We start from the raw sequence: 27601 nt of genomic DNA, 5'->3' as shown, positions 1-27601 counted from the left end.
TGATTATTATTTAATATATAAAATATATTATTAAATTAAATATTTAATTAATTACTTATTACTAACTATATGCTTTGGTGTGCTGATTTTATTAAATATCACAAGACATTGATCTTGATAAGTTTATTTTTCAATTTTCACATAATATAATACAATAAATTCAAATTACACACATATCAAAGCGAAAACTTCTTTGATTAATACAAATTTAATTTATTCAATATGTAAAAATCTGTGTACAAATAAAACACATTGATAATTATAAATACTTCATTTATTCCAATATATTTACTATCAAATAGTATTAATATCGACAAATTGACTTGGAGATGCACATTTGTAAAAATATCATTGAATCAAATAAATTAAATCTCTGAATAATCTTTCAAAACGTAACAATTAATTTGTAGTTAATACTGTTACAATAAATAAGTGCAAAATCATTGATATTTTCTAAGACATAATTTGAGAGTAATATTCATAATAAGTACAAATTATGATAAGAGTTATAATAAAGAGGAAATATAATTAAAATTGAAAACGTAAGGCACATCGTTGGCCGGTTTCGAGCTGTATACATCGCTTAAAGTAAAATACAGCCTACATATTGTAGTAAAATATCACTAATAATATATACTATATTTATACAATTTTGTACTAAAATCCCTAGAGTAGTCATAGTTTGATTTTTATTATATGGAGATTACTGTGCAAGTGTGCGTGGTTAGAAATTGATTTGTTTAAAACTAAACAACACTAATTACACAACCGTATTTCATGCTCAAATCAACACTTATAATCAATGAAGGCATAAGAAAAATATGATTTCGAAATCCACGTCTTGATATAGAAAAACTTATATAATTTAGTTTTTTCAAATTTAACACAACATTTAAATTGCTAGTTGAAAAATCAATAAAGAATATAGATTTTATATTGAGGAATCATTTTAATTGATTATCACAATATGCTTCCTATAGTTTGAACATTTTTCTACTTAAAACTAATATTAAGAATACAAAGCGAGGACAACACAGACAACAAAAGTATAAAAAAATAATGTAAGAAAACATTTCACAAAATTGTTTGATTTAAATAATGTTTTACAATAAATTCATTCATAAATGAAAGCACAATCACTAAAATATAACTTTAGTGAAGTCACTAATATATCAACAATTTCATACTAAAAATTATTTTAAAAGAATGAGGTAAAGAATGGAATGATGATCTATGAACCGTTATTAGGCAATCCGCTTTATATAAGCTATTGATATAGTATTTACTATTTTGTGCCATTTGTTAGTACCTTCATAGCTGAAATGAAATATACCTAAAGTATTTGGTAATTTTTTTATATCACATATAACATATGTTTTACTTTTGAATTGTATAATATAAATAAATATATCTCATATGGAGATCAAAATTGTAATATAAAAATCCGTATATGGCAGTTTATTGGTTTAAAAATATCAAATGAAAATTGATAAAAAAATATTTTGAACGGTAAACATATTTAATATTTTTATTTCAAAATAAGAAATGCATTGCAAATGATATAAAGATTTTAATAAAGGTCTTGTATCAGCATTTTTATTGCGAAACGGAATCAAAGACGGAACCGTTTGTTTCCTTATCGTATTTAATAACACTATCACAGCTCAAATAATCCATATCCGTCAACTGGCGCTTGATCATCAGATGCGGCGTCTTCCTCACGTGCCTCTCTTTCAGGAAGTTCGGTATCATTTGTTTCCTTTCCATCAAATATTCGATAACGACTCTCTCGAAGAACAGAGCCAGGACGAAATTAAACGATGCCAAAGCTATTACTATATAGGATAGGAGAGAATCTTTAGGCATCCTCAGTTCGAGGAACTTCGATAGCCACTGCGCCGGCGACACCGTTATGTAAACGCAAATGGCGGTCATCAGTAACACGCTCACCATCAGCCGCTTGTTCGTGACCACCGAGCGCCTGTAGGGCGAGCCATGGCTGAAGACTATCGCCATGGTCACATACTGGAACATCGAGATCGTGAAGATGGCGTAGTTCTCCCAGCACTCGTTGGCCTCGTCGCCCTCGTACGTGTGTCGCACGTACCACGGGAAGGTGGTCAGAGCCACGTAGCTCAGGTACTGCGCGACGATTATCAACAGCATCTGGCCGACCAGCGACGCAATCGGCACGAGACCCAGCAGCGACGTCAGCGGCGGCACCCTGCACAGCCGGCCCGAGTGCGCCTCCGTCAGGCCGAAGAAGAAAGCGAAGTTCACGATGAGCGCCACGTCCACGAACAGGAACTGGAAGTCGGTGAGGTTCGAGTCGAAGTAGTAGAGGAAGGCGACTGACAGGAACTCAGTGAGCGAGTACGCGATCATGAACTTGAAGACTCCGAAGCTGGTAGCGAGCGCGGCGCGGCCCTCGCGCAGCACGCGCGTCACGCACGTCACGTCCGCCTGCGCCGCCGTGAAGGGCGCCGCCACCGAACTCTCCAGTTCCGACAGCGAGATGCCCGCGTGCGCCGCCCGCAGCGCGCCGCAGTCGTTGGCGCCGTCGCCGCACATGCCTGCGGGGGGGGGGGCACGGTTACTCCAAGGCTCCCTGAAGTGTGTGTGTGTGAAGTGTGTGAAGGCGGGGGGGCGAGGGGGGGGGGGGTCACGGTTACTCCAACGCTCCCTGAAGTGTGCAGGCGCACAGTCTCCGCACTCACCCACGTAGTAGCCGAGCGCCTGGTAGTCGAGCACGAGCTGCTGCTTCTGGTCGGGCGACATGCGCGCGAACACGGCCCCGCGCGCGATCATGCGGCCCACCAGCGACGTGTGGTGCGTCCGCAGCACCTGCGACCGGATATCGTATTCAATTCCCTTCGCTTACAATGTTTTCATTGTCAATTAGAGGCAAACACCTCATCAATAAGTTTATAGACATTTTACTGCCAATATCAGAATAATTAATTATAAGTGGGCGTATATTCAAAGTATTGTTCACAAATTCAGTAAAGTTTTAATTAAGCAAATCAATCACAGATAATTTCACAGTAGTTATAAATATCGTTACGTTAAAATATCACATACACAAACACACTTAGAACACTGAGTTTATTACAAAATAATACAGAAACTATTGGAAATTAGCGATTCGTCGCATACGTGGTGCGCGGGAAATCTTAAATGTAACTGCATTCAAGATGGCTGCCTCGCTACCCTCGCCGCGACGCTTCACTAGAGCGCCATTCGACTTCCATTGACACTCTTTTCCAGCCAGTACGAAAAACAAGATGGCGCACCATGCGCCTTCAAGTTTTTTTTATTTAATTGAAGGCTTATATAGGCAGTTAAATAAATGATTCGTCTATTACCTGCCACGTGTCGCCGGTCATGACGATCTTATACTGCGGATCACCGTCGCCCGCCTCCGCGTCCTGCGAGCCGCTGGCGGAGCGCCACGAGCCTCGCCCGCTGTCCGCCGCCCCCGTCTCGCCGGACTCCAGCTCCAGCGACACGCAGCCCCCCACATTCACCTGAAACATCATTAGTTCATCCTTAGTGTATGCAATATAATCGATTACCAATCACCATTTACCATCTTTGTCAGCTACTACTACAGGCCACCATATTTAATACTCTACTGTTATAAATTAAAAAAAAAAAATTATATAATAGATTAAAAATGTAATATGCTAATGTATCACTTTGTCTCGTGGTAATCTAGTCAAAAGTGCTACTACTTATAGCTAGTCTTGTGAGACTACCTATAAGTAGTAGCACTTTTGATAAGATAATTTTGGAATATAATACTTATTTTTGATGTGATATTGCATTTAGTGCTGGTGGCTCTAATAAAAATAAATTAATAATACACATTATTAATATACATAATAATGTTTAGCGCGCACCCCGTGTCGCTCGCTCTGGCAGTAGAGGCGCGTGCCGCGCGCCCACACGCGCACGACGCGCTCGGCGGCGCGCAGCACGCCGCACTCGCGCGCCACGCTCAGCGCCGTGTGCAGGTTGTCGCCTGCGCACACACACACACATCGTTGAAGTCCATTCCAATAACAAAAGGAAACATTCAAAACATACCGTACTTTTCAATATCACAAGTGTTTTGTTGATAATTCCACTATAAGATTAACTACAAACAGTTCTTGATTAATATATCTTCATTTGTAATACAACAATATTTCACTAAACTACATAGATCCACTTTAATTTCACTTCCAAAGTAACGAAAACAGTTTTGTCGACATTCAAGACGCCATTTCTCGATGACGAACATTAAAAATAGAGGCCTCAATTAGGCATGTTCGCTAAATGAATGTAGACGAATGAATTTATACAGATAAAAAATATATTATTTTAGTTTTAAAATATATTATATATATTTTTTTAAATATATTTATTTAATTGGTTGTAATATATAATATGAATTATTTATTAGAAACGTAAAAAGTTACCTAACGATAGATAAAAAAGTTATTTTTATACAGGTTTTTACATAAAAATAATATTTTTACCAAAAATGTTAAAAGAATTATTTTACTTAAAAATAATCTCTTATCTCGAAATATAGATCAGTTTTGTGCATAGCAATTTCATAGTTTTGAAAATAATACAATGTTAAGAAAGACATTCGTCTCTCATCTTTCGTATCATGTGCACGGATGCATATTCGGAATTCTCTGAAGTTTTTTATTACGACCTGACTTTGTTTAAACGGAAAATTACTTTTAAAATCAAAAAAAAAAATATCGTTCTTTAGCATTAATTACCCATTTATTCAATTATTTTCACCTCACTAGTCGAACGTAAATGACATATCAATTCAAGGTCAAAGTTGTTTATTTACCTTTTCTCCTCTTCCCATTGGAATAGACTATACATATCTACATCATTTTATTCAGATTTTCAATTTGGAAACACGCCTTATTTGAGAGATTTGACTCGCTCAGGTGAGGTTACAAAAAATATATATATTGTTGCAATGCTGGTTGCAATGCTCATTCATTCATGTTTCAGTCATTTTCTACTATATTATGCGTGTATTATACATGTAAACCTTTCCCTTGAATCAATCTATTAAAAAAAACCGCATCAAAATCCGTTGTATAATTTTAAATATCTAAGCATACAACAGACAGCGGTAAATGACTTTGTCTTATACTGTGTAGTGGTGAGAAAAAGTGAGAAGAAAAGTTTGACGTTTCGCAAATTGAAGATAACACTACTCTACTCATTCGATTATATTCACGACCCCCTCCCCCCAACTCTGAAACTAAACTAAAAACGACCATATCATTTCTAATTTGACAGTCTTTATAAACTTTTTTAACAACAACTTCACATATCAGACAAACAAAAGTACAGTTCATTATATATACGGATAAGCATACCGGTTATCATAACGACGTGTATGTTGGCCTCCTTCAGCTCCCTGATGATGCTAGTGGTGGCGGGCTTCAGGCGATTCTCCAATATTATGAGGCCGAGAAATTCTAAATCCACTTCCACCTACAAATATATCAAAACATACATTAAAAAAAAAATTACAAAGATTATGGAATATTTGCCGATCCATACTGGAAAAATCTGAGGTTTCAATTCAAAGTCGAGATGGCCCAGTGGTTAGAACGCGTGCATCTTAACCGATGATTGCGGGTTCAACCCAGGCAAGCACCGCTGATTCATTTGCTTAATTTGTCTTTATAATACATCTCGTGCTCAGCGGTGAAGGAAAACATGGTGAGGAAACCTGCATGTGACAAATTTCATAGAAATTCTGCCACATGTGTATTCCACCAACACGCATTGGAACAGCGTGGTAATATATTCCAAACATTCTCCTAAAAGGGAGAGGAGGCCTTTAGCCCAGCAGTGGGAATCTATCGGCTGTAGTTGTTGTTGTTGAGGTTTTAATTTGTTGAATCTTGTAAAATTATGTTTCAAAATTATTTCAAATTGACAAAAAGTTTAAAAGATAATTTCATTTCATTTGAAAAACAAGTGCCCTACTCACTTCCTCTCTCTTCATCTTCTGCAATTGTTTGAACGTGGCTTCCAGAATCCGCGTCGACATTGCGATAACCCTGTAGCCCTTCTCCGCATACGAGTTTAACACTTCGTCCAAATTTGCGGGCACTAGAATATACAATATAAAACCACCCATTAACGTCCATTTCTAGACAAATATTTCTCATGTTAAGGATTACTTAATAGGCTATTTTATTGGTTAAGGAACCCATTAAAAGCCATTGATTTTTTTTATTTCTAGTACATATTTGCCGAAAAATATCATATTAAAAATTCCATATTTAAATAACGAGCGAAAACGATACTTGACTGGGTCGGTGACGTCACTTTCCTGTATTTTAATCTGTGGAACATATAGTGAAAGTGACTTATCATAAGCCCGGCCAATCAGGAGCGTTTTGTGTCACGTGACAAACCTTTGAAAAAAATGCATTTTTATTTATTGATTTTTGAATAAATTAAGTATTATTTTCAAGTTACGTTAGTAAATAACCATTTTTAAACTCATAATATACACTGATTACAATAATTCACAATTTATTTTTCGCATTGTCTAATAGCCTATTGTGCAAAACACTTGTGTACCGGTGTGCGGTTTGCACAGAGTGCGCAGAGTCTCCGGGGCCCCCTTGCAGTACACTCGCAGCACGTCTTCTCCCAGCAGTCGCACGGCCACGGAGGCGCGCTGCAGCTGAGATACGAACTGGTATTGCTGGACGATTCCTACCTCTAAGGGAACCTGGAAACAATATATATTAAGTTTGAATTCTTGTTTAGTTCGCAATTTTACATTATTTCCAGTACCTTTTCCATGAAAAGATAATTAATTTATAATAATTTATAGTAAATATTAAACAGATGTTGTTTATACATTACTCTGATCCCAATTAAATAGCTTGCTTTTATTGAAAATCAGAAGTAACGACGGTACCATAAAAACCCGTACCCAAGACTACATAGAAAATGAATGAACTTTTTCTACATCGACTCGGTCGGGAATCGAACCCGAGACCTCGGAGTGCACCACAGAGTCATCGAGAATTAAACGAAGAACATTCTAATAGTTTCAAAATATGATAAGATTTGCCTTTATTTACGTTAGACTATTTGTCGGATGACGAATAAATATCCCGCAGAAGAAAAATCCTAATTTTTGTCATCAAAACTGATTTATATCATCGGTACATCTATAAAATACTCAATCAACCAAAATTCCGAAAACAGTTTCGTCAACGTTAAAGTCAAAGTGTCATTTTTTAACGCAATTAGTTTTACATCTTCTAGAAGATCTAGAAGTATGCAGAAATATGATGGAGCGTACATGTAAGTCGTCGACGTTGATGTTGGCAGCGCCGCGGGGCTTCACGACGGTCGGCGTGAGCATGTCGTAGTTGGCTTGCTCGGGCACGTCGGGCTCCTCTAGGAGCCAGCTCGTCGACTCGAACATCTAATAAAAAATAAAAAATATATACATATATCGGCGGCAGCGATGACTGGGCGGTAGAATGGTCCTTTTCGGTGTTCGTTGGTACGGGGTCCATCACGATGAATTAAAATAACACGTGGTATAGCGATAGAAGTTTAATTACGGATTTACAACTTGGTTCTTAAGTAGGTAAACCGACAGTTTCGCCTTGGAGGTGTGGGCTGATCAATTACTCAAACGCAAGTGTCGTTATCCAGTCCCCATATTCTCCAACACGACTCTGTCCACGTGACTTTAACATTACATGACGTCACCGCGTTTACCCACTACTATAATAATCAAATAAGCTTCTTTTAATCAAAATGATTGACTTTCCACGACATATATTTATTCATTCAGCTTATTTCGTCTAAACAGTAAAGGTTGGAGCCTTCTTTTAAGTGCGGCAGGGCACCTGTGCCAGAAGACGCCGCACTCCCATATCAATATCTTACATAAGCATATATTGTAAGCGCGCGCGTTTTTGTGTGTTTGTGTGTGTGTGTGTGTGTGTGTGTGTGTGTGTGTGTGTGTGTGTGTGTGTGTGTATGTGTGTGTGTATGTGTCTTTTGTACCTACATAACATATATTACATATATAAGTTATAATATGCGTTTTAGCCATCTGCCAAAAATATACGTTAATTATTATAATAATAACATTAAATCGACTTAAACATTTTGCTATCTAAATGTCTTTCAAAGTCTTAAACTTGTAGTCAAGTTTAGTAAATAATCTTGAAATTTCTTAATAGTCAACAAGCCTTAGTTTTATTAGTTCCAGACAAAATAAAGAACAATTGAGCATACATAGTGAAAATACCTTTCTACTTTACTTACTTTATACTTTATTGTACACCACACAGAAAATATAAATAAATAAAACAACGACCCAGCTTAAATAAAAGAGGTGTACATTTAAACATCTTATACATTTATACAATCATACTACTATATTAGAAAAATATAAACAATTCGCTAAAAATAATCTTATTAACATACTACGGTCCGCAAAACAGTAAAAAAAAATATAAAAAAAAATCACCGATAAAGTTTTCAAATTTCCTATTAGAACTAAAAAGAAAAAAAAAGAGCGCCAAAGTTATAAGTATGTCTTACCTTTAAGTCAAGTGGATCGCCAGCCAATTCCCCGTCTAACAATGTCAAACTGTGACAGGAAGCCATTCCTATCTTTAATTCGTGTAAGTCATTTAACTGTCTCGGATCTCTTTGAGGTCTTCCTAAAAGTGGAGGGGATGACGCCGTACTGACGGTTACCACCCCCCACATGTCAAGGCCGTCTTCTGTTAACGTTCCAGTCTGTAAGAATATGTTTACATTATACATATACATTTTAAGATATATTACATATTTTAAAGATAATATAGAAAAAATACAAAATATTCGATCCTCCCTAATATGAAAATGATATATATTTCCTTTGTATGCTTTTCAAGAAAATTTGTTTAATGATATTTAATTTCCAAATAACAAATAAATAATTATGGAAAAAATCAATCAAGCTACCACAGACAATTAATGTTAATCGAATTATTGATTACTAACAGTCGCCCGCGGTTTCACTTGCGTTTTAGAGTATTGCTTGTCATGTGTCCGGCAAAAAAGTAGCCTATGTCCTTTCTTTGACTCCAAATTTGCCTCATACCAAATTTAATCAAATCAAAATCGGTTCAGCGGTTTGGTTGTGAAAGAGCGACAGAGAAAGAAACTCTGTCTGTCTTCTTTCACATTTATAATATTAATATAGATTGTAACCTTATCAAAACAAATGCAGTCCAACGATCCGCTAACATTAACCGCCCTGGTGTTCAGGCAGGTAATCCTGGCACGCTTGAGTCTTCCCACCGCGTACAGACGACCTACCGTCATAGCGGCAGGTAGCGCGGGTGGTACCACTATTGTTATTATATCTAGTGCCTTTATAATTATGTCACCCACTGTCATAGCTCTGTATGTCTGGAAAAATGTAATAAAATTTCACTTTTTAATTTATAATATATAAGTAAAATAGAACACTTGATGGTTAGTGGTGGTGGTCACTATAGTCCATAGATATTGGCTCCGTCAGATATAACAATCTTATAGAGTTAAGGAGCCACAGACTTTGGAAACCAATGTCATATATTCGCACATTCTCCAACATTCAAACTTCTGGTTTGACTAACCCAACAGAAATTCCAAATTATTAAAAACCATTTGAATCCTGAGCTAAGGTACATTAACGAGAAAATGTTTTTGCCCATAATATAGCAGACATGGTAGTAAATCACGTTGAATATATAAACACAATGTTCGTTAATCTTAAAGTCTGTCAGTGGAAACTAGATCAAATTACTCACTCTAAAAATACTAAAAGTAATCCCTACAAAAAAAATTACAATGCCGTAAAACTTAATTGAGTGAGAGCTGAGATGGCCCAGTGGTTAGAACGTGTGCATTTCAACCGATGATTGCGGGTTCAAACCCAGGCAAGCACCACTTTATATATGTGCTTAATTTGTGGTATAATTCATCTCGTGCTCGGCGGTGAAGGAAAACATCGTGAGGAAACCTGCATGTGTCTAATTTCATCGTAATTCTGCCACATGTGCATTTCACCACCTCGCATTGGAACAGCGTGGTTGAATATGTTACAAGCCCTCTCCTTAATGGAATAGGAGGCCTTATCTCAGCAGTGGGAAATTTACAGGCTGCTACTTTACTTTCTTTTTTCTTTTTCAATTTTAAACTTACCTTTAAAGCAACGGTATACCCCAAGCCCACAAGGGCAATGCAGGCCAGAATGATTATGAACTTATACGAGTCTCTGTCAAACTTGAAGTCAGCGGGCACGGGGTACAGGATGCTTCTAACCAGTTCGCCCTTGCTCGTGTTGTATCCTGTGCGCAGGACCAGTGCCCTGTGTCAGAAAACATGCAATTTTATGTGAGTCGAGATGGCCCAGTGGTTAGAACGCGTGCATCTTAACCGATGATTGCGGGTTCAAACCCAGGCGAGCACCGCTGATTCATGTGCTTAATTTGTCTTTATAATTCATCTCGTGCTCAGCGGTGAAGGAAAACATCGTGAGGAAACCTGCATGTGACAACTTTTCATAGAAATTCTGCCACATGTGTATTCCACCAACCCGCATTGGAACAGCGTGGTGGAATATGTTCCAAAAACTTCTCTTCAAAGGGAGAGGAGGCCTTTAGCCCAGCAGTGGGATATCACATAAACATATAGCCGCCTAGATATCACATAAACAACAACAACAGGCTGTTGTTGTTGTTGTTTATGTGATATCTAGGCGGACTGACGAGCCACCTACTGTTATATAGTCACTACCACCAGTAGACATTGGTGCTGTTAGAAACATTAACCATCCCTATAAATCCCATCAACTTTAGGAACTAAGATGTTATATCCCAAGTGTCTGTTCTCTAACTTACTCTTCAAACCGGAACACAACTATGCCAAGTTGTTATTTGGCGGCAAAATATCTAATGAAGTGGATGGTACCTACATAGACGGACTTGCATCCACCACACCACAAGTCCTACCACCAATAAAAGTATGTTCACCACCAATTACAGTAATGTTTATTAAGTAGCTAGCAATTAAAATTAGCTTGAGGGAAATCTCAATCAAAGAAGGATTTACCTTAAAATCAGGGAAAATAAATATATTCTTCTGATTTTAGATCGTTCAGTAATTTGAATCAAACACTTGGTGTCACACTGACAACCTGAGTCATTAAATATTCTCTTGACATTTATGATGAACTTATGGCAATATCAAATGAGTTTTTGAATCTTTAATATAGAATGCTATGAATATGAAATGCTTTACCGACTGCAATAATATTATTCCTCATATGAATGAACATAATAGATAAAATAGCATAAATGATTTTATTAAATAAATTGGCTTACTTAACGGGCTCGTTGCTGTAATATCGGGTCTGAATAACCTTCGTGCCGCAGAACAGTACGCTGGAGTTGTGTTCCTTCAAATCAAACTCTTTGTCGATTCTTTGTAGAGCCGTTTTTGTTACTGGCACTGATTCACCTGTAAGAAATAATAGAATTTTAAATAACTAGAATAACATGTCAAAGGAATAAATGCTTTACGGTAGAGTAATTACGGTTTCTTTTTAAATAAGACACAACAGCTAGAGCACCAATTTTTGTTTATAAGCGTCAGGAATTTTGATAATATAATTTAAAATAAATTGTCTGTTTTAAGTTCCTTATCAAAGATGGATACCAGTATCACAGTTTGAGATTAGTAGACTTCAACATTTTTGGACTTATTAACAAAAATTGGCATATAATGCATTTTTCCATGGACATGGTTTTTATAATTTCACAACTTTAGGCAGTTACACAAAGACACTATCAGGGTGTCATTGTAGCATGCGAAAGCGATCTCGTGACGCCCACTAAAGAGATGGTAGGATATCATTGGTTATTTACCACTCTGTTATATTATGGTGCCCACATACCCCCACTTATCTTGGGGGGAAATTTAAAACCCGTCAGCGTGTCATGGTAGCATGCGAAAGCGATCTCGTGACACCCACTAAAGATATGGTAGGATATCATTGGTTATTTACCACTCTGTTATATTATGGTGCCCACATACCCCCAATTATCTTGGGGGAAATTTAAAACGTGTTTTCATAGCGCCATAAAAAAAACATTTAAATGTTTAAGTGTTCGTGGTCACGGGTAGACACTGCAAAGTGCTCGAAACGTCGGGATATTTAAAAATAATCAATATACGCGATTCATCCGTTATAATTAGTTTTATTTAAATGTGTAATAATCGCGAAAATTTAAGACAACATTATATAAAAAAGACAGTCAGGTGTGCACAACAACAACAGCCTGTAAATTACCCACTGCTAGGCTAAAGGCCTCCTCTCCCTTTGAGGAGAAGGTTTGGAACATATTCCACCACGCTGTTCCAATGCGGGTTGGTGGAATACACATGTGGCAGAATTTCTATGAAATTTGTCACATGCAGGTTCCCTCACGATGTTTTCCTTCACCGCTGAGCACGAGATGAATTATAAAGACATATTAAGCACATGAAACAGCGGTGCTCGCCTGGGTTTGAACCCGCAATCATCGGTTAAGATGCGCGCGTTCTAACCACTGGGCCATGGAGTATATTATAAAGGCAGCTAGCGAGGCCGACCGGTGAGCATGCTCTCGTTGACGACGGCGGCGCCGGTCAGCAGCGCGGCGTCGCACAGCATGGTGGCGCCGCGCGGCGGCAGCGCCAGCACGTCGCCCGGGCACAGCGCGCGGCTGGCCACGCGCCGCCCGCCCCACAGCTCCACGGTGTCGTGGGCCTCCACCGTCGCGCGCAGACTCTCCTGGTTCTGCGGGCACGGGGACCGGTCTCTATACACTGACCATAGATATGGACGAGAAGTTATACCCCTTGTACTGAAGTCACCTATACACGAGGACGGACAAATGCCAATAGAAATGGTTCTGCGGGCACGGGGACCGGTTTCTATACACGAGGACGGACAAATGCCCATAGAAATGGTTCTGCGGGCACGGGGACCGGTCTCTATACACGAGGACGGACAAATGCCAATAGAAATGGACGACAAGTTATATCCCTTGTACTGAAGTCACCTATACACGAGGACGGACAAATGCCAATAGAAATGGTTCTGCGGGCACGGGGACCGGTCTCTATACACGAAACGGACAAATGCCCATAGAAATGGTTCTGCGGGCACGGGGACCGGTCTCTATACACGAGGACGGACAAATGCCCATAGATATGGACGAGAAGTTATATCCCTTGTACTGAAGATACCGGCTCACTCACGCTACAGACCCGAACACTAGATCACAACAATACTAAATAATAATAATAATAATAAATATGAGACAACATCACATACATTACTCTGATCCCGATGTAAGTAGCTGAAGCGCTTGTGTTATGGACAATCAGAAGTAACGACGGTACCACAAACACCCAGACCCAAGACAAAATAGAAAACTAATGGTAATCTACATCGACTCGGCCGGGAATCGAACCCGGGACCTCAGAGTGGCGTACCCATGAAAACCGGTGTACACACCACTCGACCATAGAGGTCGTCAAAAGTCGTCAACTAAGTATTGCTGTTTGGCGGTTGAATATTTGTGGAGTGTGTTAGCTCATCCTAGGCCTAGGTCAAGCTGGGTACGCGTTGAGGCGTGCATGGGCATGTCCTCAACGGTAACACGTAGCTACCGTGTCATTGGTGGTGTGTTTTGATGATTCGTAACCCTACCACCGATTACAGGCTAACCTAAAACTTGCCACATACCTTTTTCGTCTGTATAACCGACGTGGCAACACCGAACGTGGACATGAGCACGATGGCAATACAGTAGTAGTAGTACGGCTCGGCCAGCCAGACGGCTATCGTAAACAGTTGGAACACGTAGAACGGGTTGAACACCTCCAATATAATCAGCGTCATTATCGATTGCACTGGCACTTTGATTTCGTTGAGACCGTAGATGTTTAATCTAAAAATATATAGTACATTAGATAAAGATTAAAACGTTGCAAGCAAAATAGTTAGGATGGTAAGTGGTCACAGCCGCCCATAGACAGACAATGGCGCGCGCGCCCACACATAGACAATGGCGCAATATTAAACATTTCTTACTAAACTGGTGGTGTGTGGGAACTAAGATGTTAAGTTCCTTGTGCCTGTAGATACATTGGCTCATTCACCCTTCAAACCAGAGTACAAAAATACTACGTACTGTTGTTTGGAGGTAGAATATTTTGGAGATAAATTAGATTTTTCCTTTAAGACAAACATCTATAATATTGACAATGACTTAGAGTTTCCTTATTGTCGAGGTCACCCAACCATTAATTACTACGACACTGTACTGCAATTTGAGTCACTGAGACTTGCCAATATAATTACAGTTGCAAAGAATAAATTTAATGACAAATATTTTGAGGGTGAAAATAAAAATAAAATTCTGGAATAATGCTATCTACTATATGTTAGTAACGCCTTTTTTCTCTTGAAAGAGGCAAAGTTTTGACCCTGACAGCCTAAAATAAGTGTAATAAATATGTACGAACATTCTCAGTCGCCGCTCCGTGCAGGGCGGCCTGGCGGCGGCAGCGTGCAGTTGTGCACACGTGGTACCACGCTCCACTCCTGCCAGACGCACCCACTGCGCCCGACACGCGTCCCATATCAGGTACTGTTTCTTGTGACGGAAATATCGATACTGTTGGACATCTGAGCAGAAAACAGATAGCCATTTAGCTTTGGAAGTTAAACTTCTTTAAACGCCAAAGAAGTAAAACTTCAAGGACAAATTTACGTCCAACATATCTGATGATTTACTCAGTTGTATGTTCTATTATTTGTTGAAATGTTACTGTTATTACAGCACATCATTATATATTTATTTTTATAGACACGTAAATGTATACTTAGGAGATATGGCAACATTTATTGTTTTCATTTTGAACTTATTAGTGTCTGATCACGATGTCTATTTTTTCATTACATGGCATATTGTTGAAGAAAACGATTGGATTGAAATTTCAGAAATAATATTTTAAAAAACCTGTTTTTTATAAAAAAAACTTTGTTTTAAAAGTATTACCTTTAGGCTTAAAGCCTAGGTCATTTCAGATTTAATTAATCTATCTCGTTGGCCTTGTATGTTACCAGGTCGCAGATCTACTTTCTTACTAACAAATTTAATTTTCCAGACAGAGTTACACGCAGGAGCAACGGTAAGACCGTGCTTTTCGAACGGGAGTATAAATACTGTCAACGTAATCAAGCTTGTAATTTCTGAACTAAAACCTAGAGTCCTAATTAGATCATTAGTCCCTTCGGATTGTCGTCGTCGACTCGGAAAAGCAATAGAGAGTATGTATGTTACCTCACCCACACTTATGCACTATGTATAAAACACTAATTCTGACTACACAGACTTAGACAGCGGGAAGATATAACCTACAATCGTATTTTACTAACAAAAATATTCTTTTTGTTATCAATATGAGGTATTATATATACATAAATAAATACGTACTGTATTCATATATTGCGTATGAAAATATATTATCAAAAACGGAAACTACAAAGTATAAATCATTTTATTCCCACTAAACGATAAGTTTAATAAAAAAACATCGTTATTAAAATTATATTAAAGCAACAATGGTTGAAAACATCTCTCTTGTTAGCTCTACAATACTCTGTGGTTACTAGATTGTTTTATTGTTCTATTTATAATTTTATTGTACTTTTATTTTATGCCGATTGTTAATATTTCAAACTCAAATAAAAACATTGATAAATAAATATTACTCAATACAAGATTATGTTAAAGATATAAAATCGTGGAGTTAGTGTTCATTGACTTCTATAATATTAGGTTGGGGAAAAAGTCTCTTCGCATATAGTATGTATGAACTTGTAATAAAATCTCTTTGGCTATACCATTTGTATCTGGCTGGTTTTGGTATCATTAAAAAGTTTCAATTTTAAAGAAGGCACTTCCAAATTCAAATTAGGAATTTGTGTGATTTTCATTTGTTTTTGTTGTTGTTAAAATGAGTGAATCTAAAGAAGAAATTCGATACATTTTAAAATTTTGCTATAAAAAAGGTAAAAATGCAACTCAAGCCGCGAAAAAAATTTGTGAAAAAAATGTTTATGGACCTAATGCAGTATCTGTGAGAGTAGCGCAAGTTTGGTTTAAGCGTTTTCAAGCCGGAAATTTTGATATCAAAGATGCATCTCGCTCTGGTCGCCCTGTTACGGACAAAATTGATGCCATTTTTGAAAAAGTGGAGCAAGATCGGCATATTAGTAGTTACGATGAAGCTGAAGAACTGGCAATTGACCACAAAACGGTTTTGACTCATTTGAATAAAGCTGGGTACACAAAAAAGCTCGATATATGGGTGCCTCATGAACTCACTGAAAGAAACCTAATGAACCGTGTACTCATTTGTGATTCTTTATTACGACGTAATTCATTACGTCGTCGGTTACAACCGAACCATTTTTGAAGAAGCTGATAACTGGTGATGAAAAGTGGATCACGTACGACAAGAACGTGCGAAAAAGATCGTGGTCAAAGGCCGGTCAAGCTTCACAGACTGTGGCAAAACCCGGATTAACTCGCAACAAGGTAATGCTGTGTGTATGGTGGGATTGGAAGGGCATCATTAATTATGAGCTGTTACCGCCCGGCAGGACCATCGATTCAGAACTGTATTGCGAACAATTGATGAGATTGAAGCAAGAAATTGAGAGAAAGCGTCCAGAATTGATCAACAGAAGGGGTGTGGTTTTTCACCATGGCAACGCTAGACCTCACACATCTTTAGCCACTCAACAAAAATTACGAGAGTTTGGCTGGGAGGTATTAATGCATCCGCCGTATAGTCCTGACCTTGCACCTTCAGATTTTCATCTGTTTCGGTCTCTGCAGAATTCCTTAGGCAGTGTCAGGTTAACATCACGAGAGGACTGCCAAAACCACTTGTCGCAGTTTTTCGATCAGAAGCCCCAAAATTTTTACAGCAATGGGATCATGTCACTACCAACAAGATGGCAAAAAGTTATGGAACAAAATGGCACCTACATACTTTAGTCAAATGTAAATAAACTATAAAAAAAACTTTTTGAATTTTCATATAAAATACGAAGAAACTTTTTCCCCAACCTATTATATAAAAATAAATTGTTCTGTAATGATATAATCTGTGATTAAAATGGTGGAAAGTGACTACTGACGGTTTTTCCCGGTATAATCTAATTACAGAACCGGTGGTAGATTTCAATTGAATGACGATTCAAAAGCCCTTTTATGAAATTACTTGAATAAGAATGTAAAGATTTTTGTTTTAATTTTTTTATCGCGCACTTTTTTCCTTCTTTCTTTTCATGTCTAACGCACTTATTTCCAAAGTGATAATAGATTTTTTACAATCAATAAATATAACACTTCTATTCTATAAATAAATCATACTTTACTGTATTAAAAGAAGATTAATGCTAAAGCTATCAGTTAAATTACCCTTTGGCCTTCAGAACATTTTTCTGACTAATATAAATAAGTCTATGGTACAAGGGTCGCTTAGTTATTTGATATCGAATCGACCGTGACTCTCCCTTTAAGGCAGTAGTCGTATCTATTTTTAGCGTAAGATTAGCGCTTAGTAAGCTGTCATAGATTATATTACATATTACATTATTCATTTCATTACAGTTTAAAACATAATAAAAATAATATAACTGAAATTATTTTTTAGTAGAAAATATCTATATTATACTGAGAAAATATATGATTTTGAATTTATTTTTTTTTGTATTGCCTGTATTGTATTTGGTATGAAATCTATATTTGTTCTAGCTTAAGTTTTTAATATTATTTAAGAGTGTATTACTTTTTATTTAATTCAACAGTGCTGTAAATGCCTGTAGTGGTGTAGCACACTGCATTGGTACGTGTACTTTTATTGCATAAGTGTTTTTGTGAATATGCCGATGATGTTTCAAATAAATAAATAAATATAGATACTTCCTTTGAACATTAGTTCAACTATTTCCACAGATATTCAGGACGTAATATGTAGGCGTATTATTTTAATAACTAACTAATGGCTAGAGAGAAAATTACTAATAATATAACTTCCTAACAATTTAATTGTTATATAATTATAGCTAGTATTTATTTTACTTAAGCCTTGTTTACGTAGAAGCAGATTGATTATTATGACCTTATATGGAATGTTATTTTTCTATAAGGGATGATAATTATCGCTAAGGAGATAATTAGTAGTTAAGATACGTAATTAATAAATGAAATGATTCATTAATTAATTATCATTAATAATGATATATGAGCTTAATGATTAAGTTAATTGTATTACTTACTTAATTTAGTTCCGTCGTCCAAGTGTAAGGGAGTGTACAGATCATCTGCGCTATCTAACGGACCTTTCTCACCGCCGAATTCATCTTCAAAACCTTCGTTTAATAATCCACTGTAATAAAATAACATTTTAGGAATACTATAATATATAACTTCATCTATAATATATAATTCTTTTTTTTATAAATAATAAATAAATAAATAAATATGGAATAACATCACATAAATTACTCTGATCCAAATGTAAGTAGCTAAAGCCCTTGTGCTATGGAAGATCAGAAGTAACGACGGTACCACAAACACCTAAGACAACGTAGAAAACTAATGAATTTTCTACGTCGACTTGGCTGGGAATCGAACCCGGGACCTCGGAATTGTGTAATCATGAAAACGTTGGTTTATAGGCTATATAGAAGGCTTAAAATCTCGAGGTCTTGGGCTCAAATCTCAAATAGGTAGCGATAAATATTTTGCTTTTTATGTCAATAAATGCTCAGTACCATCTCGGAGTCTAAAAGATGCGTGTGTGTACAGTCAGAGTAAGAAAACCTTCATCGTCAAATTAATTCCTTTATCAAGTCTTAAACTCATAGTACCTTTTGAATCTGAACATCAAATCATTGCGATGCAATATGTCATTCTCGATCGGTAAAGCAGATTATCGCTCATACTGAGCACGCGAAAATAGATCTTATGGTGACGAACCCTTTCTTACCCCGACTGTACAGTAATTAACAAACTTAACTCTTTACGATTGGGTACTGTCATCGGTCAGTAATATATCTTTAGAAGACTTCGATCGTCTTTTTATACGGCTTGTTTTTTTTCTTTAATTAATAAATCTCGACAGACGTGATATTTGCGACTTTAGTCTATGATATATTAACTTGACAGAGCTTATTTCTTATGTGTCTGCATGTATTTATTTACGCTGCGCCATTAAAACGATAATTACCTTCCATAGTTATATTTTTTACGACTTTAGAACAAAGGTCTACAGTTTTATTTTGTGATTAAATGCTAAACAATACGTTATATAACCACAACCAGGGAACTGAATAGTGATAAATACATAGAGCTAGTTTTGTAATAAATATTTTTTTTACGGAGGGATTTCCATGTATCATACAATCTGTTAAGCTGTATTTATCCCATATAGAAAGTCTATTTTTCGATCAAGTTAACTTTTAATATTTTATTTTATATATTTAAATACTTTATTGACCAACAACAAAAGTTGAGACAAAAGGCGGACTCAATGTCTGAAGGCATTCTCTACCAGTCAACCTTTAGGCCAAACAGAAAGTCATGAAGGCGGTAACAATAAATTTTACAATAAATACGATAATAATAATAATGAAACAAAAACATAGATTAAATTAAAAAACAAAAACGCATTTATAATTATCTATACATATATGATATAAAAAAAAACAGAGACGTAATAGAAATTATAAAAACACAGCGTAGTGAGAGAATTTTTTTGTAAAGATTAAATGTGCAATATATATTATAAACAGAATTATAGATCTTAGTATTAATAATCTAAGATAAACCCATAGACAATTCTACTAGACAATGCCCTCTTATTTTATTACCAATCGATACATTATATACGCTTATTTTATTATATTAGTAACCGTCATGTGTGTAACAACAACTACACCAAATTCTGTCAAACCATGATGCATGAAAATAAAAGATATTCTACAATTAGAACAAGTATTACGATAATTTCTAGAATATTTGTTTTATATTGAAAATAAATCTATCACCTGGTTTAAAAGGAGCAAACATTTCAGTAACATTAAGCTAATCTTTACATAGTATAAAACAAAGTCGCTTTTTCTGTCCCTATATCCCTTTGTACGCTTAAATCTTTAAAACTACGCAACGGATTCTGATGCGTTTTTTTTTAATAGATAGTGTTTCGAGAGGAAGGTTTTTGTATATAATACATAGACAGCATAGTTAAGTAACTTAATAAACAAATTCTGTAGTATATTTAGTATCAGTATTGCACCCGTGCGAAGCCGGGGCGGGTCGCTAGTATATCTATAACACAGAAAAAAAATATTCTTTTTTATTCATAATTTGTCAAATAACAAATTTGGAATACTTTTAAAAGTCAAAGAAATAATATGTTTCATCAGAGTTACATAAGTCTTATTCAAGGTGTTTCGAATTACGTCAACTAACTATCCTTCGAATATAAATCCGTAAATTGTTTCAATTTACGGCATAGGGGAGTACTTTTGTCGAGTTGTTAAGATAAACGACAGTTACAAACGGATACGAATATGTGAGTCCCGTATTAAAAATTATTATCGTCGAAACTTTGTTTAATAATTATCATATTTGTAATACGAGTTCAGTTTGATTAATATATATTTGATTCGATGATCTAAAAACTCACTTCAAACAATGATATTCTAATAAACTGATATGTTATATCCATTCTAAACAACAGAAAAAAGTGTGCCGCGCCGGGGACTGTTTATTTTACATTTCGTTACAAGTAAAAAGGATAGCTTGATAAAAACAAAAACAAAAAGTAAAAGGGATAACTAGATGTTTTAATTATGAAAAACGTATTATGTATTATAACATATTACTACGCAAAACGACTAGAGGCAAACGTCCCAATTGGGACGTTTTCTAGTCATCACTTTTTGCGCGTTAATAACATATCTGTTTACTAGAACATGCTCCTAAAGGGATCTTTACTATTAATAAGTATTACATTAAAATAAGTCTTACCTCGCGTCGGCTATATTTTTATCAATTATCTTATGAATGAAATAACTTTTGCACTTCTTCTGAAATGTTTCCTGCGAAATAAAAAAATATTATAACAAATTTATCTAGATTAATTTATTGTCTAACAATTATCTTTACAATACTTACAATAACTAAAACTTTATCAGCACTTTGAAAACAACATCTGACGGAGGTTACATAGAGCAGCCATGTGGGACACCAGTGGAAAAATAGATAAGGAATACCACAAGTTAGTGTCGATAGAATGTGCATTAAAATTGTCCGCCATCTACATTTACGGTAACCGTGTACGACCTGCAACAATTATTATAGTCATAATATAATTTATTGAGTATTAAAATAAAGTATCTAGTATTAATGTTATTTCCTCGATAGAAATTAGTGTTGTTCTATAAATTTTTTTTATAGCCAACAGAATGATGGGCAGTCACACTGTATGAAATTTTAACTAATCTTTAAATCACCAATGAGCTACCAAACTATGTCAAAATGTCCCTTGTAACGACACTGACTGAATTCTCGGAAATCTTCTCGGAAGACAATACATTATATATTAAACACATTCATTTAAAATAAAAATTCAAAAAAGCGTCTATGGAAAGAATACTAATGTTTATTTTCGATTTACACAAAAATGTGTTCATATTAAATAAATTAACCATTTGCATATATTGTAATATATTTTTCGATATTTAAATTATTAAATAAATGTCATCAACTATAAAAAAACAAGATTCTTTCTGAATACTTATGCATGTTTTTTATCAATAAGACTTCCTCGTAAAGATAAAAATAAAAGTAAGTTATATTACATTGATTATAATTATATTTTCTGTTTACTATTTATAGTACAACCCAACCTCTTTTACTAAAGGCAGATAAACTTTACAGATTATGAATGACTTTTTAAAGCAAAAATAACTTGAATGTCTTAATGGCATTATTTTTAATTGCTTTCTGGAAACCGATCTGTATAGGTACCATCTAGATATCCAATATTCCATTGCCTAACTGCAATGCTTGCTAATGTTGTTTTCAGGTTTAATGTAACAGTAAGTCAAGGAACATTACATCATAGTCCGCAAGGTTGGTGGCACTTAAGCAATAAATGGTTAATATTCCTTACAGCACCAATATCTATGGACTGTAGTGGGCATAGGTATCCATTGTTACACTAATATAAATACTGATGTGGATATGACATATATTACAAAATTAAATTATTTAATGATTCAAGAAATATAATACACAGTTTCCCAAACTCTTAATAGCTACTACACGTAGCTATTAAGAGTTTGAGAAACTAGATGTTACTATTTTATAAACATGAGTATCAAAATTTAGATAATCCAAGTGTATAATAACTTTACCTGGTCAAATTCTGGATCTGTGTTTATGTTTTGAAAAGTGAAGTTATCTAGTGATTCCCTACTTTGTAAAGAGCTGTATACAATTAATGGTTGGATTTCTTCCTCGTAACTCATGTTTGGTTTTATTTTTTTATTGAGGTAGAAATAAATAAATGCTCAATATAAATGCACTTGTCACTTGTGAGGTATTTAATTCATCGTATATTTACTATCTATATTTCGTTTCGCTTTTCATTTTTTTTGTTTATAACTATAAACAAATAGTTTTACTATAAAATTATAGGTAAAATACATACTCGTATACTCAATTATTCATTTATCAATTAGAAACTAGGACAAAAATAACATGACATATTTTGCTATTTAATTTTGGCCTTTGGCCTTGAAGATAGTTCTTGTTTTAAAAATAAATAGTGATTTTTTTTTAAATTAAAAGCAGTTTACGTCACTAAATAATCGTACAAGAACAAATTCCTTTCAGCTACAGAACAAAAGTCACACATTTACCACCTTATGGTTATGATATGCTAGCAACAAAGCAAATCAAAACAACTTATTAGAATAATAAAACTTTAAGAAATTGCTTTCTAATAATAAAAGAAACACAAGTGCACTGTAAATTCTACTGTTATATTAATAATTTTACACAAAGAGATCAATTTACTAATAAAACGTAAATAATTAATACAAAATACTAGCACCACTTACACCCACAAAAGCTACAATATTGATACTAAAGAAAGATTGACACTTGACAGACTTGACACTTGACAGTAAACAGTAACCCGATGTCAGCTTACATTTGTTTTTTTTTGCTTTTTTCTTTCCTTATAGGGAAAAGGCAAATATATTACACCGTACAGCCAAGTCTTTTGTAATTAATGTCAGCTTACAGTTATTACTTTTTTTAGTTGCGCCCAGAAGGTACAGATTATTTTTGTCTAATTTGATATTTCATAATTAATGGAATCAGCTAACAAAAAACTAATCTATCTATTGCTCTATCAAAATATATTCCAAGTTGAAATTACAAGTCACGAAAGTCCAATGTTACAAAATCTGAAATCGAATTGGCGCGATTTTAACATATCATTGGTCGAGCATAAAAATTTAATGGAAAATAGAAATAAATGATGGTAGCAGTAGCTAGAAATTATTTACAATTTGTTGCAAAGTATATCTTACCAATTGACTGTCATCTAACGTTAATTGCTGTTCGACGCTAAGTGTCATAGCTTTTGTTGTTGAAATCTGAAACAAAATATATAATAATATTAACATCATTTTATAAGGTATATTTTCTTAGGTATCAGTATCGAAAACAATTCCCTCTTTGTTCAATTTTAAAGTTACTTTTTTACAAAAACGTCCTTTTTTATTTGTACAACAACAACAAGTACATATTTTATTTAAAAATAAATGTAATAACCGTACGTGACTATTGTAGTCTATGAAAGATGCAATTAAATTAGTATCTGTGATATACACATAATCTGTGACACTGACAATTTGATTCCTATCTGTCGGTGCCAATTTGACAGTTGACATTAGTCACAACAAAGTTTCGATTCGAGTGCGCGTTGTTTCGTGATTGTGCTTTTTCTACTTTATTTTTGTTTAAGATATCTTACCTAGAATATAGCTGACTAATATATAAGTCAGTAGATTCGTGCTAGCAGTTTAATAATTGAAGTAAGTCCACAAGACGTCATTACAAAGTTAATTTGATATAACCTCAAAAGTGGTATAATTATGAGCTTATATTTAAAACACACTTATCCGTAGTACAATTTTCCAAGCAAAAGACAAGTTTTATTATATAAAACGTATTCACACGGATGATGATGATTATGCTTTATTATAAAGTATTTATCAACAGATAGTCCGTTGTTAAACATTTGTGATCAAATCGTGAGAAAAATTATGTATATTTTGTTTCAGAGTGTTTAACAAACATGATAATACCGGTGCGCTGTTTCACTTGCGGAAAAGTAATAGGTAACAAATGGGAGGCGTACCTTGGTCTCTTGCAAGCTGAATATACAGAGGGGTAAGATTTTACCTTAAACAGACACATAACTTACATGCTTAGTTATGTAAACAATGATTAGTGGCTCTTAAGCATGTTTATTTCTTTCCATCATCAATTATTTCATGTCAAATTATAAAACAAAAGGCTGTAGTCAAAGGTAAATAATTTCCTGGTAACATGAGTAGTAATTAACTAACTTTTTTATATTTATTTGCTTTCATTGTTTGACTATAATTTTCCATGTGCTTGCTGTGCTAATTTCAGCTTTTTATTGTTATATAATCCGAAGATTTCACTTAAAAAAAATAGTGTATATAAATAGTATAGCCTATAATAAACAAATAATATACTTGTTGAAAATTGTTAACAGTTAATAATACTTATAAAAAAATCATTATGCATTGGTAACAACATGTATTCGCAGTATTTCACTATCAAATCTCATGCAACAGTCCAAATCTCCTTCCCTCAATATACTTATTACGAAATTGTAAAATTTCTTAAATGTATTTCTAACATATTCTGTTTAAAATAAATTAGAATATTGCTATGTTCTATATACATACTGTAATAAATTCTATGTAATACAGCTAAGATGGAGATATGCTATTTGCTTAAAGTACAGTGTAATCATCATATATCTTTGTCTATAAATATTTTTATGCATGATACCGGTACTGTACGTATGATACCTGACTGTTATAAAATTTATAAAAAAAAATTAAATATTTGATTAATTAAATATTTCATTTTGAACTATGCTGTTTCAAAACATATTGTATTTAAATGCAAATAGTTAACATGAAATCCTTAAATATGTACAAATATGAACTAAAAATAGTTACTGAATAAATTTAGACCATGTGGAATGGTGACAAGAATGTTCACAGCATTTCAGTGTTGAATCACAATTCCGATTATCTGGGAAAAAAACAAACCCTACTATCACATGTGGAGGCAATTTAGACTTTGGACTGCATTTCGCAGTCTAAATGTTTCAACAACAAATGCAACAAAATCATAATTTGACAAAGGAATTTATTGTTTAAATAGTATGATATCGTCAATCTATTGAAACAATAAAGTTTATAATATAGGTGTGATGTACTGAAGATTCTGTGATATTTTTAAGCAACTTCAAAAAAAAGGAATGTTCTCAATTCGACTGGTATTTTTTTTTCCATATACAGTCTAAACTCTTTGTAATGAAACTCAAGGGACTGAGTATTTTTTGTCGTTATAGAGAGGTATTGTTATATGCAGTGAACAAAAAAAACAACCAAAATAACAAGAATTTTTAATGTCTTAGATAAAATTTGCTTATAAGTTATTATTTACACATATAGTCTGATAACTTTGTCTGACGTTTTTTGCTATACCTACTGGTATAGCAAAAAACCTGTTTTGTATTATTTTTTGTATTCTATTCATATCTAGATATGTATACATTACATGTATTAATATGTGGGTTTTAATGCAAACCAACCAAGTTGTGCTCACTTCTACTTTATAGAGAGTTTATTGTTATAAAGGAAAACATTATAAAGAGTTTACACTGTATATCTATATATACATATATTTCAGAATAAATCGTAAATTGTACCCTATTGTATTGCATTGTATATTATAATTGTATTATAGTCAAGGCCTATCTACCTGATGATAGTTGAAATAAACTTATCATTAACTTCAATCATCATTACCAATGCATCAAATGATCAAACAGCAATCATGTTAGTTACCGAGCAAAGCTTACCTCCAAGGTGATGTGTGTGGTGATTCCAATCATATTATGTATAAGTATCATGATCTTTGAGTTAAAATGCTAGGAACATAATTATATTCCATCTACTTAAAGGCAATATCAAATATAAAAATATTTTACAGCCCATGGACAGCTTGTCAAATACTTTTTTATATCTGTTCCTTTAGTCTAACCCATTGTTTTGTGTTCGGTTGTTAATGGGTATTTTATTATCAACATTTTTGGATGCATTTTGAATGAAATATACTAATAGTTTTATTTATTGCATTATACAATAAATTAAAATGAAAAACATACACAATTTCACAATATATATTATGGTGGTGTTTTTTTTATTATGATACAAGTGTTGGTCTGATAATTTTTTAACGAGATGGCAGCTTTTGAATTTCTTGCTTACAATCCCCTGTCTGTAAATACTGCACTTTCTGTTGTAAAATTTCAGTTTAAATTTTTATATGTTTTATATTTTTTCTACTTACTATTTTTTAAAGTATAAACATTATACACCCTTAGAAATATATTTCAAATTGTATAAAATAAAAGTTGTATAATTTGGAACGGCATTAGCTCCGTTCCATCATTCGTATCATTATCTATAGAATATTAAATTAAATGAAAGTTTATAAATTGGGATATGGAATAATTTAAAAATCACTTCTTTTGAACGGTAATCTAACTGAATCTGTACCAACTTCAATTTCAGCAGTGCCATAAAAATCTCAAATGTTTTTATACATAACAGTTACCATAAAGTTTTTTTTTGTTACAGTGATGCTCTCGATGCTCTTGGCTTGAAGAGATACTGCTGCCGTCGCATGCTACTCGGTCACGTAGATTTAATTGAAAAACTACTCAATTATGCGCCATTGGAAAAATAATTTTCATTCCAGAATCTATAATTAATATTGTAAATTTTTAATTTTAAGGCAAATAAATTTTAAGACATAATCACTGTTGTTTTTTTTTAATATTTTCATCGTAACACAACAGAACGATTAACGTTTAATTTAAACCGTCATTTAGTCGTTGATGATGTAAGACATGAGTAGTATTTGTTAATCTGTGCCTAGACATCTATCTACGTTAAACCATAATTATTATTGTAGCGGAAATAGCAACTAAGAGGTTTTATTCAAAAATAAGTTACTAAAAAACTATCCTTTTCTCGTCAAAAAAGTTTACTATGATAAGC

The 27601-nt window shown here is 34.4% G+C and overlaps 2 protein-coding genes across 2 annotated transcripts; one reads left to right on the top strand and one right to left on the bottom strand.

The window, feature by feature from the left end:
• Positions 1 to 256: 256 nt before the first annotated feature.
• On the bottom strand, positions 257 to 23332 carry LOC124540402 (polyamine-transporting ATPase 13A3-like). The gene is made up of 19 exons (XM_047117916.1): positions 22610 to 23332; positions 21366 to 21533; positions 21219 to 21289; positions 18461 to 18570; positions 14629 to 14791; positions 13847 to 14051; positions 12706 to 12892; positions 11436 to 11571; positions 10255 to 10420; positions 9277 to 9477; positions 8620 to 8820; positions 7358 to 7483; positions 6622 to 6775; positions 6023 to 6144; positions 5400 to 5517; positions 3903 to 4024; positions 3366 to 3527; positions 2718 to 2844; positions 257 to 2573 (listed from the first exon to the last, which is right to left on the bottom strand). The coding sequence occupies exons 1-19, from the start codon at positions 22721 to 22723 to the stop codon at positions 1597 to 1599; spliced, it is 3630 nt and encodes a 1209-aa protein (XP_046973872.1). The 5' UTR covers positions 22724 to 23332; the 3' UTR covers positions 257 to 1596.
• An 806-nt stretch (positions 23333 to 24138) lies between these two features.
• On the top strand, positions 24139 to 27357 carry LOC124540401 (DNA-directed RNA polymerases I, II, and III subunit RPABC5). The gene is made up of 3 exons (XM_047117915.1): positions 24139 to 24301; positions 24551 to 24659; positions 27179 to 27357. Exons 2-3 carry the CDS (start codon positions 24565 to 24567, stop codon positions 27285 to 27287), a joined length of 204 nt encoding a protein of 67 aa, XP_046973871.1. The 5' UTR covers positions 24139 to 24301; positions 24551 to 24564; the 3' UTR covers positions 27288 to 27357.
• Positions 27358 to 27601: the final 244 nt, after the last annotated feature.

The sequence above is a fragment of the Vanessa cardui genome, chromosome 25 (genome assembly GCF_905220365.1).
Source record: "Vanessa cardui chromosome 25, ilVanCard2.1, whole genome shotgun sequence".
Taxonomy (NCBI): Eukaryota; Metazoa; Arthropoda; class Insecta; order Lepidoptera; family Nymphalidae; genus Vanessa; species Vanessa cardui.
This window is presented reverse-complemented; position numbering and strand designations above follow the sequence as displayed.

What these genes read in the sequence shown, in the direction of transcription:
- LOC124540402 (XM_047117916.1), bottom strand. Translation starts at nt 22,723, where the DNA reads ATGAGTTACGAGGAAGAAATCCAACCATTAATTGTATACAGCTCTTTA. An exon ending in ACACGTCGTTATGATAACCG is followed by an intron (nt 4,025 to 5,399) that starts GTATGCTTATCC and finishes GTGTGTGCGCAG; the next exon opens with GCGACAACCTGCACACGGCG. An exon ending in GGCGCTCGGCTACTACGTGG is followed by an intron (nt 2,574 to 2,717) that starts GTGAGTGCGGAG and finishes CCCCCCCCGCAG; the next exon opens with GCATGTGCGGCGACGGCGCC.
- LOC124540401 (XM_047117915.1), top strand. Translation starts at nt 24,565, where the DNA reads ATGATAATACCGGTGCGCTGTTTCACTTGCGGAAAAGTAATAGGTAAC. An exon ending in CAAGCTGAATATACAGAGGG is followed by an intron (nt 24,660 to 27,178) that starts GTAAGATTTTAC and finishes TTTTTGTTACAG; the next exon opens with TGATGCTCTCGATGCTCTTG.